Source organism: Artemia sp. Qi Xiang Cuo, chromosome 19 (assembly GCF_049724085.1).
Source record: "Artemia sp. Qi Xiang Cuo chromosome 19, ASM4972408v1, whole genome shotgun sequence".
Lineage (NCBI taxonomy): Eukaryota > Metazoa > Arthropoda > Branchiopoda > Anostraca > Artemiidae > Artemia > Artemia sp. Qi Xiang Cuo.
The window spans coordinates 58,422,027-58,434,541 of record NC_142812.1 but is presented as its reverse complement, the minus strand read 5'-3'; the positions used below and the strand labels follow the sequence as shown (position 1 = coordinate 58,434,541).

The following is a 12,515-nucleotide window of genomic DNA, read 5'->3' as shown; positions in this document are numbered from 1 at the left end:
ATCAGTATCAATAAAAAAATGAAACCCAAAACAAACAGAAATTAAAATATGCATAACTCAAAACGAGCAGAAATTAATCTGAGTAAGGTTCTAAACCCTATGCTTTCTAAAAGCTAGAATATAATTTTGTACTTCATTAAAAAAAAAATTTAATGTATTGACTTTTATAACCTTAAGAAATCAAAAATTAATTAAGATTTTATGGAATAAATATCAGCATATGTGCATTAAACTGACAATGCATATTTTTTTCAGTAAATTCATTTGAATTTCTTTTCAGTTCTATACTGAAAACGTTTGACACTAAGAGCTCAAAATCATATTCTATGGCCAAAAAAATTTTTTCATAATTAATTGTATTTCTAAAAATAACCTTGAAAGCAGTGGCGTTTTTTCAGGCGGGCAATGATTTAGAGAAAAAAGTATTCTATAGCCCATGCTCTTAACTTTTTGGATGGCAGGGGCAGATCCAGGATTTTTATGGGGGGGGGGCAAAATAGGTTGATCCTATAAAAAAAAAATTTTTTTGGGGGGGGGGCGCAAAATAGGTTGATTTGTTAAGCTTGCGTTAAAAGCAAGTTTAATTAACGCAAACTTTGGTTAATTAAGTAAATTACGCTACTTTAGACTACGCTAGGCGGACGCGTGTCCACCTGGCCCCCTGGATCCACCACTATCGGATGGACTTCCATCTTGCGCCCCCCCCCCTCTAATAAAGTGTTGTAGCTACATCCCGGCTTGAGAGCTTCGATTCAACTTTGTAATTCCGAGTAATTTTTACATGACTGCTAATAAGGGATTTTTAACATGAGAAGAATTATTATTGTAAGTTAGTCATCTTTCGAGCTTAAATTATTACTAGACGCTCACCTTTGTATGTAGTGCTTCCACTGTGTCGGATTTTTCCGACATTGTCGGATTTCCGGCCCTCTTGTCGGTCAAAAAAATTTCGTGTCGGACTTCGGGAATTTTGTCAGATTTTCAGTAAAAAACGGATATTTTTCAGATTTGTGTATTTTTCTAGATTAATGGAGTCTCCAACTCCAATAAAAAAGGATTTTTAAACTAATAAAATTAGAAGACCGATTCTGTTAGGGATTTTCTGAAAGTCATTGGCGTTAGCGGCGACAGTTTGACAAGGTACAATTTTTGAAAATTTGCACATGCTGTGCTTCAATCTGCTCTGATATTTCAGTTAATTTCAAGATCTGAGGAAGTTAAGGTGAAACTTTTTCCCAATGCCAGTATAAAATTAGAAAGTCTTGTGCCAACATAGTAGCCTGCAGGAGAGCTTGGCCATTATGGTTTAGTGACACCATGTGCTTCACAGGTTCAGAAGGTTTTACAATCTCAAAATAGTATACTCAAAAGAAGAATGCAAGCTGGTCCTCGGTCTAGGGATGTAGATCGGTAAAAGACTGGTAATTCTGGCACTCTTCTTGAAGTCAAGTTTAATTATAACAGAGAAATTACCCAGAATTTGTCAAGAACTGATCTTCAAAGCACACTTTAACCATAATAGCTATCCTGAGCAGTGTTTCCATTCTAGGGATTTTCCCCCTATAATGGGGATTTTTGAGGTCTTTTAGGGGTAAACTTTTTTGTCTAGGGATTTGGGGATTTCTAGGGATTTTAACAAGTCTTCCGGATTTTTTAATGAATTTCTAGGGTTTTGGCCCTAGAAGCTCCTCTTCCAACCCAAAAAAGAAAATGGACGGAAATAATTTTTTAGCCTTTTTTCTAGAAAGGTGAAAGTTTGAACGCGCCATAAAGTGAGTTAAGGATCTTTTGCACAGTCATTTGGAGGTTCCTTATGTTTGAATGATTGCCTCTGCTAAATAGAGCGTTCTAGAAGATGACGATAATAACTAAATTGACCTAGAAGTCAAGAGAAGAGGGGTCCTTAATTCTTTCAACACTACTAATAATTTGAAGGAAACCTGGTAAAGGTGCAAATTAGGGACCCCTGCAGTCAAAAGTGCAGAGGTACTGTTTAATTAAACCAGGACATACAGTAAGAAAATATTTGTTTATATTCTGCTTCTACTGGACTGTCCTCTGCACCTTTAGAGCACATTAGACTGAATAACGTACAGTGATAAAGGAGAAGTTTTTGTCAGGTACCCCTTTTCTGCACCTTCACCGGAAACTTGGTTAGTTATCCAGATAATAGCAATTTGTTTGATATTTTCATTAAAAATTCTCTGCCTTTTCCTGTTTCCACAGCGTCCCTGCCTCATTCTGATTCTTGATATTTGAACTGCGATCAAAAGCTGCTGCTACCCTATATTGACACCATAAATTGAATAAATTTGGGATACAATGTGATCTGTCACCTTTTACTGACATTTCAAACATTTTGTTCTTTCAATAGTATCATGACTTTCTTGTCAATAAGGAATGTTTTCATTTACAAGATGGTTATTTTAAGGTGATTGAAAGCCAGTTGATGCTCATTGATATCCCCTTGTCAGCTGTGCTATATATCTGTAAAGTCTTCATGAAATTAGGTTACATTACTTTGATTAAAAAATGAACTTGATAAATGACAAAATGCAACAGCTACTATACATAAAAATCTATCAAAATTGTCAGGCTCTTTTGTTTCTTAGAGGTTCTTAGTCACAAGAGGCAAAACGCTTTTCCTTGAATTTTCAAAAGTTCTGCCAAGTTGACATGCATAAGATTCTGGAGTCTGTGTAGACACGATGGCTTTCAGTCGAAGCTGCTGTGGGCAGAATTTTGGAACAATTGAATGCTCTTGGTGCCTATTGCAAACTTCTACTAGTTGATGATCCAATCGAGCTCAATGAGCTTGTATACGCAAATCTGAACCCAGTCATGAACATTTCTGAATTTATTTCCTTTGCATTGGGATTTCTTGTGAATGCAATGTAGCTTTTGTTGACAAACCACCGTTTTATCGCCTAAAACTAGAGACTGAATGTCTTTTCAAGGAATTGTCTTTGAGCTTTATAAAGTAGGACTGTGTGAAGTCAACAAATGCATTTCAAGTTAATGAGAATGACCCAAGTTTTTACCTTCCCCTTGAAAGTATTATCTGGATCCAAATGGGCAGAACTCCCTCTTGGGGCTAAAATCAGGCCCCAAGACGCAGTTGAAAAGATCCTCAGAGCCGCACAATCTTCTTACATCGAAGCTGTGCAGGAGATTCAAACTGAATTTCGTTCCGATTTTGACATTTATCAAACAGTTCGTGGTAACGAACTGTAAGTAAGGAGCGACCCGGCTCAATGGTAACCGAAACTCTAAAAAACGGGATTTTGATACCAATAGATACATCAAAAGAATCAGATTTTAATCCTGATTTCAAATATATAAGTTTCATTAAGTTTAATCTTACCCATCAAAAGTTACGTGCCTGAGAAAATTTGGCTGATTTTCGAAAAAAGGGGGAAAGACCCCCTAAAAGTTATAGAACCTTAATGAAAATCACACCATCATATTAAGCGTATCAGAGAACCCTACTTTAGAGGTTTCAAGCTCCTATTTACAAAAATGTGGAATTTTACATTTTTTTCCAGAAGAAAGATCACGTATGCGTATTTTTTTTTTTTTTTGTTTTTTTTTTTTTTTTTTTTTTTTTTTACCCATGGGTTTTAGTATAGACCCAGTGGTACGATAAAATAGTGGGATGGCTCATTGGAACGGAAAATAAAATTTCTATTGCCCTTTTTAAGTGACCAAAAAAAATGGAGGGCAACTAGGCCCCCTCCCACGCTCATTTTTTTCCCAAAGTCACCCGATCAAAATTTTGAGATAGCCATTTTGTTCAGCATGGTCGAAAATATGATAAAAATGTCTTTTAGGATGACTTGATCCCCCAAAGTCCCCAGGGGGAGGGCTGAAAGTTATGAACTTTACTCAATGTTAACATATAGTCTTGGTTTTTGGGACGTATACAGACTTTTTCAGAGGAGATTTTTTCTGGTAGGTGGGGGACGGAGAGGGTCGGGGGCTCTATGGAAGGACATTGCTATGAAGGGGGCGCCGGATTTCCCAGCATTATTAAAGAAAAAGATCAGGAATTAAATAAAAAAGAACAAGTTTTTCAACTGATCAACTGATTGTGATTAAGAGGTCATTTTTAAAGAACTGGAAAAAAAATTCGAACTATAGTTTAAAGAGCAGGGTATTAACTAGGGGGCGAACCCCCTAATATACGTGTTAAAAATTTATGAATATAGAAGTTCGTTACGTAAGTTAATTCTAAGTTACGTATATTTATTACTAATAAAAACGTTCGTAAATAAAATTAAACAAGTTTCGAAAAAGCCATTTAACCAAATATAATATGCAAATTTTGTTTTAATTATTCATGTACGGTGAGCCAAAATCAAAACCTGCATTAATTCAAAAACGTTCAAAAATTAAATAAAAAAAACAAGTTTTTTTAACTGAAAGTAAGGAACGACGTTAAAACTTAAAACGAACAGAAATTATTCCGTATATGAAGGGGCTGTCCCCCTCCTCAACGCCTCGCTCTTTACGCTAAAGTTTGACTTTCTCACAACTCTATTTTTTTAAACAATAAAAAAACTTTAGCGTAAAGAGCAAGGCGTTGAGGAGGGGGACAGCCCCCTTCATATACGGAATAATTTCTGTTCGTTTTAAGTTTTAACGTCGTTCCTTACTTTCAGTTAAAAAAACTTGTTTTTTTTATTTAATAAATATGTAGAAATGGTTGACCCTATATCAGCTCAGTCACTACGGCTTGGCTTTCTCCAACCCTTCATTCGAAATTAGGGGAAATTACCATGGAATTGAAACAAAATCGAACAGGAGTGGGTGAAGCAAAGTCTTATCAATGTTGAAAATATTGAAAAATATTGATGCGGTTATCTACTGGTGTTTGTTTGTTTTTTTCGAAGAAAAACTCTTCCGGAACCGAGCTATACAAAAACTAAAACTGGCAGTAATATTTGTGCTTTCTCTTCCCTTCTCCAACGTTGTCGTCAAAAGGTGTTTCAATGCAGTAAAAATAATAAAGACCGATAGACGGAACAAGCTTATAACGAAAACATTACGTGTGATTCTTAAGACAAAACATAGTATGAAGCAGGCCCAATAAAGTACCCCAGGGTTTTTTGGAGGTTTTTTACTGCTCAACATGAAAATAGTCAAGGTTTCAGCTCCCATCAGAAAAAAGGAAGAAGGTATTGAATCTGATTCTGACTAAAAGCTGATTTTTCTTGTTTTTCTATTGTCAATATAACCGTATTCTCAGGAATTGATGCATTTTTCACATCAATGTGTCAAGCAGTGTGGCCTTATAAACCAAATTACCAAAAATAACCATTTAAAATAAATATTTATTTATATTCACTACCATATCTACTGAGCTACTGACGCAACAAATTAAGCCGTCTGATTGGTCATGCGTAGCAGAAAAGGAATTGAATCTATTTCTGTTACTTAATCTATTTCGTCTTACTACACGAATGTGAACAATGCCTAAGTATTTTTTTATATTTTACCTTTTCTATATTACTTAAAGCACATTTTATGCAACTTTCTATCCTTTAGTTTCATATTTTCAGTCACCTTTTGACAGATGTGTCAACAGGTAATTTTTTTTCATATTTTTTTGTAACTTAATCACGACTCGATATAAAAACAAGCTAAAACGTGTTTAAACAAAAATAATGCTTTAAAAACCGACTTGGATTGCTGATTGGATATCATTCATGCCAATCCATCGCACGAATTCAAATAAAACTAGGGTGTTGTAAAAATACTAATAGAGACGAAAAAAAATGGGAGAGAAAAACAAATAAATGAAATATATTTATATGGTCCAGAATCTAAAATCTGGCACCGAAATCTATAAACAAAACCGAACTTAACTAATAAATAAATAAAAAGTATTGTTTTGAACCTCAAAAGAAGATATTTTGGTAGAAGTAAAAAGTCTTGAATTGTAAAATCAGTCGTCTTTAACAAATGCTATTAAAAGTCAGCATAACGAGGCTTTACTAAAGACTTGGAAATAAGTCAGAAAATGGGGAAACCTATAGAGATTTCGGTATTGAAAATCGGGATTTCTAGGGATATTCCACTAGCCTTTTAGGGATTTCAAAAGAATAAATGGATTTTGCACCAAGCAGGATAACCTACATGTACCCTGCATGGGGTGCATGTGTCTGGAACAGGGGTATGGAAGGAGAAAAAAAGAGTTTCTCTGAGCAGTAGGCTATAGCTAACCAGTCAGGAACTCTACTATTGGTAAAATTCTCGGTAAATATCTACCAAATCATATTATTGAGTTAGGAATAAAGTGAATACACAATTTGATGCCTTTTTTTTTATGTTGATTAAAAATATAATAAGCATTTCTATCGGAAATGAATTTCAGCCCCCCCCCTATATATACCTACCCTAACCCTTAATTGGCATATTTAGGGGGGGGCGTAAATTCATTTACGATAGTGATTGCAATATAGGATGAAATATGAGTTAAAACAACTAGTAATGTGCAGTAATTTACCATTATATAGAGGGGAGGAGGAGTGGATGTAAGTACTTCAAAGTACCTTCCCGGGACATACCTTAGCATGTACATCCATCCCTGAAATTTTCATTTTCCTAACCCGACCCCTTTCCAAGATAGCCAAAAGTAACTAAAGTAGAATTTTACCTATATTACTATCATAATTATAAATCACTGCTCACCTTACACAACTTCTGCTTTTAACCGTGTTCATTAAAATATATTCCAAAATCCTATTTACATTATAAGCCATTTAATTTTCTACTCATGCTGACTTTGGTTATGGTATAATGAAACCAGGTTTGTTGGGATGTCACAACTTTGCTTATCATAACCCCTTACCCTTAAGGGTAGCATGCAGGTGCCAAACAACTCTGTGTTGATAGACATTTAAACTTTATTAACTAGGGTAAGAATTTGACGAGAGATAGACAAGTAAAAATAACCAATTCGTTTTTAAAGGACAAATTATGTCATGGGAAGATGTTTTTGAAATCCCCCTTCCACCCAAACTCAAAATTTTCTAAAATTCTACTTTAGAAGCTTTTAAAATATTTCTAAAGCACTAAAAGATAGAGTGCTAAAACATCAGAATCGACTTCAGAGGACACGTTATATCATGGAAAGAGGTTTTTAAAATTCCTCTTCCACCGAAACTCAAAATTTTCTAAAATTCTGCTTTAGAAGCTTTTAAAATATTTCCAAAGCACTAAAAGATAGAGTGCTAAAACATCAGAATCGACTTCAGAGGACACGTTATATCATGGAAAGAGGTTTTTGAAATCCCTCTTCCCCCCAAACTCAAAATTTTCCAAAATTCTACTTTAGAAGCTTTTTTAAATATTTCTAAAGCGCTAAGACATAGAGCACTACAAACGTCAGAATCAACTTTAGAGGACAATTTATATCATGGGAAGATGTTTTTGGAATCCCCCTTCCCCCCAAACTCAAAATTGTCCAAAATTCTACTTCAGAAGCTTTTTTTAAATATCTGTAAAGCGCTAAGACATAGAGCGCTACAAACATCAGAATCGACTTTAGAGGACAATTTATGTCTACTTTAGAAGCTTTTTTAAATATTTGTAAAACGCTATGACATAGAGTGCTACAAATGTCAGAATCGACTTTACAGGACAATTTGTCATGGGAATATGTTTTTGAAATCCCCCATCCCCCCAAACTCAAAATTTTCCAAAATTCTACTTTAGAAGCTTTTTTAAGTATTTCTAAAGCGCTAAGACATAGAGCAATACACATATCAGAATCAACTTCAGACGACATTTTATACCATGGGAACATGTTTTTAAAATCCCCCTTCCCCCCAAGCTCAAAATTGTCCAAAATTCTACTTCAGAAGCTTTTTTTAAATATATGTAAAGCGCTAAGACATAGAGCGCTTCAAACATCAGAATCGACTTTAGAGGACAATTTATGTCATGGGAAGATGTTTTTGTAATCCCCTTTTCCTGCAAACTCAAAATTTTCCTAAATTCTACTTTAGAAGATTGTTAAATATTTCTAAAGCACTAATAGATAGAGCGTTTGAGCGATAGAGCGATTGATCACATTGGGTTTAAATACAATTGGGTTTAAATACAATTGAGTTTAAATACAACTGGGGAAAGGAATACCTAGCCACCAGCAGTTGTTGGTACCATGAGAGCTGCCAATTTTTACTTTTCTTCCTTACATCTTTTAGACAGGCACAAGTAGGTCCATTTTGTCGACTGATTGGATCATATCAGAACACTTAATGTTGAACAACCTTTGCAATCGGAGGATCATGAATGTACCAATATTTTGTGAGATTCCTGATGCCAGATCACATACTTCAAGAACTATTTTGTTCTTAAACTCGCGTTCTATAAAAACCTTATATGCTCCCAGAGCATAATTTACAACCCTTGCCCTGAGCGCTTTGAGAGGGTTGTGATCTTCGAAGACCTAATTTACAAAACTGAAAACTACGATGTATAAAATGGCTATCTCAAATGTTTGATTGGATGTGTTTGGAGAAAAGGTGGGCTGAGAAGGGGGTTAGTTGCCCTCCAATCACTTTTGGCTATTAAAATGGGCACTAGCCCTTTGAACGTCCAATCGAAAGAGCCTTTTTTGAAGTTTCGACGACAATACTTTCTTTAAAAACCTTATATGCCTCCAGGGCATAACATAAAACCCATGTCCTGAAGGCACTGGGGGAATGTCTTCCTCAAAAACATAATTTCTGTCAGGAAATCAAATACGCTGAACAAAATGGCTGTCTCAAAATTTTGACTGGATATGTTTCGGAAAAGATGTGCCTGGAAGGACTGTTTGTTGCCTTCCAATCACTTTTGACTATTCAAAAGGGCACAAGTGACCCCAATTTCTCATTGAATGAGCCCGTTTAGAAGTTTCTACGACAATTTCTTCGATACGAAGTTCCCTGCTCTAAAGGGAAAAAAATAATAAATAATACATTGTGTCAACATTGTTCTTATATGCCCTTATGGCATAACTGAAAACCCATGCCCCGAGGGTTTTGGGGGAGTGTCCTCCTCAAAAACATATTTTATATGTGGAAATCAACTACGCCAAGGAAAATGGATATCTCAAAATTTGGATTGAATGTGTTTCGGGGAATGATGGGCGTGGAGGGGCCGGCTAGTTGCCCTCCTATCACTTTCAACTCTTAAAAAGGGCACTAGCCCTTTGAATTTCAAATGTAATGAGCTTTTTTTGAAGTTTCTACAACAACGCCGTCTATAATAACCTTTTATCCCCCCAGGGCATAACTAACAGTCCTTGCTTTGAAGGCTGTGGGGTAGTCTCCTCCTCAAAAATATAATTTCTATCTGGAAATATACGACGCTGAACAAAATGGCTATATGAAAATTTTGATTTCAGGAGGCCATAAATTTTGTACATTGTCAATTCATTTGTTGATAACGGTCACCATACTCATCCATCCGAAATTCTATAGTAGGCTACAACTATTGTTAAAATACACGTTGATATTTTTTGGAAATATAAATAACTTGCCAAAATCTAACTTCTCAGGCAGGAAAAACCGATAAAAAAAAAATTAATTTCTTTTATTAACCAACAAAAAATTAAATAAATTAAAAAAGAATATTAATTAGCTTAATAAAGTTTTTATAAGAAATTTTCTCAGACGAAAATAAAGAATCATTACTAAACAAAAGACCAGCAAAACAAGTGAAATTCTAATTCAAACCTAAAACTTACGTAAATCAGTATCAATGAATAACTTACATTCCAAATGAACAGAAATTATAATGAACAATCAACTCAAACTTAAAACGAATCAAAATTATCACAAAAAACTTTAGGAATTCCACCTTTAAAGCCATCTCATTGCCAAGGTGTCTTAAAAAACTTTACTGAAAATAAAATATTTAATAACTTTTTTTATCCGAACATATCCAAAATTTCTGAGCCTTCCAGGAATGGACATCATTGTATATTAAACATTCAGTCATTTTTCCGTAGTTGTTGATTTATATGATGATTTTTTCTTTTCTATGTATGATGTGACAAATAAAAACACACCAATCGAAATAAAAACTGTTCAATAAAGCAAATGACGCATTGGTTTTTAGAAGGCTAAGGGACTATTTGTCCTACTCCTGTTTGCCGTAATTTTTGTTCCTTTAAAGTTTATCCAATTTGTCGTAGTTTCGGCCTTATTTTAGGGCAAGGGTGGATCCAGGATTTTTTTTTGGGGGGGGGTTACTAATTTTTTACTTTTTCGGGGGGGGGGGTTACTAATTTTTGACTCAGTTTTTGACTAATTTTTACCTAGGTTTTACTAATTTTCGACTTATTTTTTGCTCGGTCAAAAATTTCGGGGGGGGGGAGGGGGGTTCAAACCGGGTACCCCGCCCCTGGATACGGCCTTGTTTTAGGGTGTTTATTAATTGTAAATTCTGTTCACTTTAACTTTAAATATTTTTTTTTTATTATTATTTGGTTGTATTTTCTCTGAAAAACTTTGTTTTTCGTAAGAGATGCATTTCGAACCTAAAAATAAAATACATACATTTTATGTTTATGAGGTAAAGTTTTCTTATACTTGAAAAGTTTTCAGTCTAATATGTTTTATTTTTTTAGCTGACTAACTTACCACATCTTCTACCACTATAGCAAAAACTTCGGACTCAACTTCAACTTCTACTTCGAATCTTAAAACAACAACTCCTACAACTACGTCTCCTACAACAACAACAACTCCTACAACTACGTCTCCAACAACAACAACAACTCCAACTACAACAACATCCTCCACTACTACATCCCCTACGACAACATCTTCCACGACTACAATTTCTACAACAACAACTCCAACAACAACAATAGCTTCTACTACTACATCTCCTACAACTGCAACTCCTACCACTACTTCTTCTACAAGAACAACTGCTACAACAACCACAGCCTCTAGTACTACATCTACTACAACTATGACTCCCACCACAACTTCTGTGACAACCACTACGACTACAAGTCCTGCCACTACAACCCCTACAACTACTTCTTCTACAACAACAACTCCCACAACAACAACAACAACAACAACCCCCACTACTACATCCGCTACAACCATGACTTCTTCTACAACAACAACTCCAACAGCAACAATATCCTCTACAACTACAAGTTCTACAACAACATCTTCTGCAACAACAACTACTCCTACTGCTACGTCAACTACATTAACGACTCCTACGACAACACGTGTGACAACAACAGCACCAGAAGTAGTGAATCTGCCCGTGATAACTACTTCAAAAGGTAAGCAATTTTTTTTTATATACTTCTTTTGTTTTGCTTCAATTAAATATTAGTTGTAAGACGTTGATAAGCATATAATCATATGTATTTAAAACGGACATACTCATCTCATTGTGGGTTTTAGTGTGCAAAAATCGTTAGAAACTATTCACTCTATGGGGATATCTGGTGGTTTGAAAAAAACTTTTCTGTAGTCTGCGGAATATATTCTTCAGACATTTCAAATACTTTAATAATCAATTACTACTACTACTAACAGCTAAACGCCAAATCGAGTGACCTGAAGCCATTACAGGTAGGCACGCTCCTTCTTCATCCATATCAATTTAAAGCCTTGCTCTTTACACCCTCCTAGAGAGTTTCCATTTCGCTTAAATCTTTCTTTATGACACCCTCCTACCTCATCCGTGGACAACCTGTTTTCCGTCTAGCCCTACACAACTAGCCAAAAAGAACAATCTTTGACAATCTGTCATCCTTCATCTGCAGAACGTGCCCAAGCCATTTCAATATTTTCCCCATTATAGCCCTAAAAAGCGGGATTTATTCTCACTCTTCGTAAGGTCTACTGTATGAAATACGGTCAGTCAACTGGGTAAAATGGGTAACCATAAAAATCCATAGGTAATTTCTCTTGAAAACATCTAGCTAACCTTCATCTACTGCATCCGCACCCATGCCTTAGAACTATAGTTGACCACGGTCATCACTGCAGCTTCCATTATATGCAGACTTATCTTCCTATTCTTCCAAACCTTTTTCAACTGTGAAAACAAAAGCCTGAGCTTTGGCTATTCTTCTTTTTAAATTTTCACTGCCCCAACTGTCTTTACATTTAATACGACCAAGTCAAGTATAGCTGTCCACCTGATCAATCATTTCGTTAGGCAAAGTCACCTTTTCATTGTCACTTACTCCTAGCCTTGGCAACTTAGTCTTCTTAACATTAATGTTCAAACCTATTCCAGCACCCCGAACTCGCAAAACCTCCAAAGGCTCATTCATTTTTGTCCCACTTTCGTCTAGGGTGCATAAATCATTATCATAATATAAATCCAGGGAAGTTTATCCTCCCCATTTATTCCGTGACCTCCCATTCCCTTTCTTATGCTCCTTAAGACAAAGTCCATCAAAATAATCCATATAAAGGGGGATAGAACCCAACCCTGCTGATATCCTGATTTAATAAGAAACCATCTGCTAACTTCAT

General features: G+C 35.4%; 1 protein-coding gene across 1 annotated transcript in view; it reads right to left on the bottom strand.

Moving 5' to 3' along the window:
• Positions 1-11,983, bottom strand: part of LOC148941053 (uncharacterized) — a 47,308-nt gene extending 35,325 nt beyond the window's left edge. The window contains exons 1-2 of the mRNA XM_089105152.1: positions 11,959-11,983; positions 10,638-11,341 (exon numbers count right to left, since the gene is read on the bottom strand). Coding sequence (XP_088961278.1) covers positions 10,638-11,341; positions 11,959-11,983 — 729 coding nt within the window. The remainder of the gene's footprint in view (positions 1-10,637; positions 11,342-11,958) is intronic.
• Between the last annotated feature and the right edge of the window lie 532 nt (positions 11,984-12,515).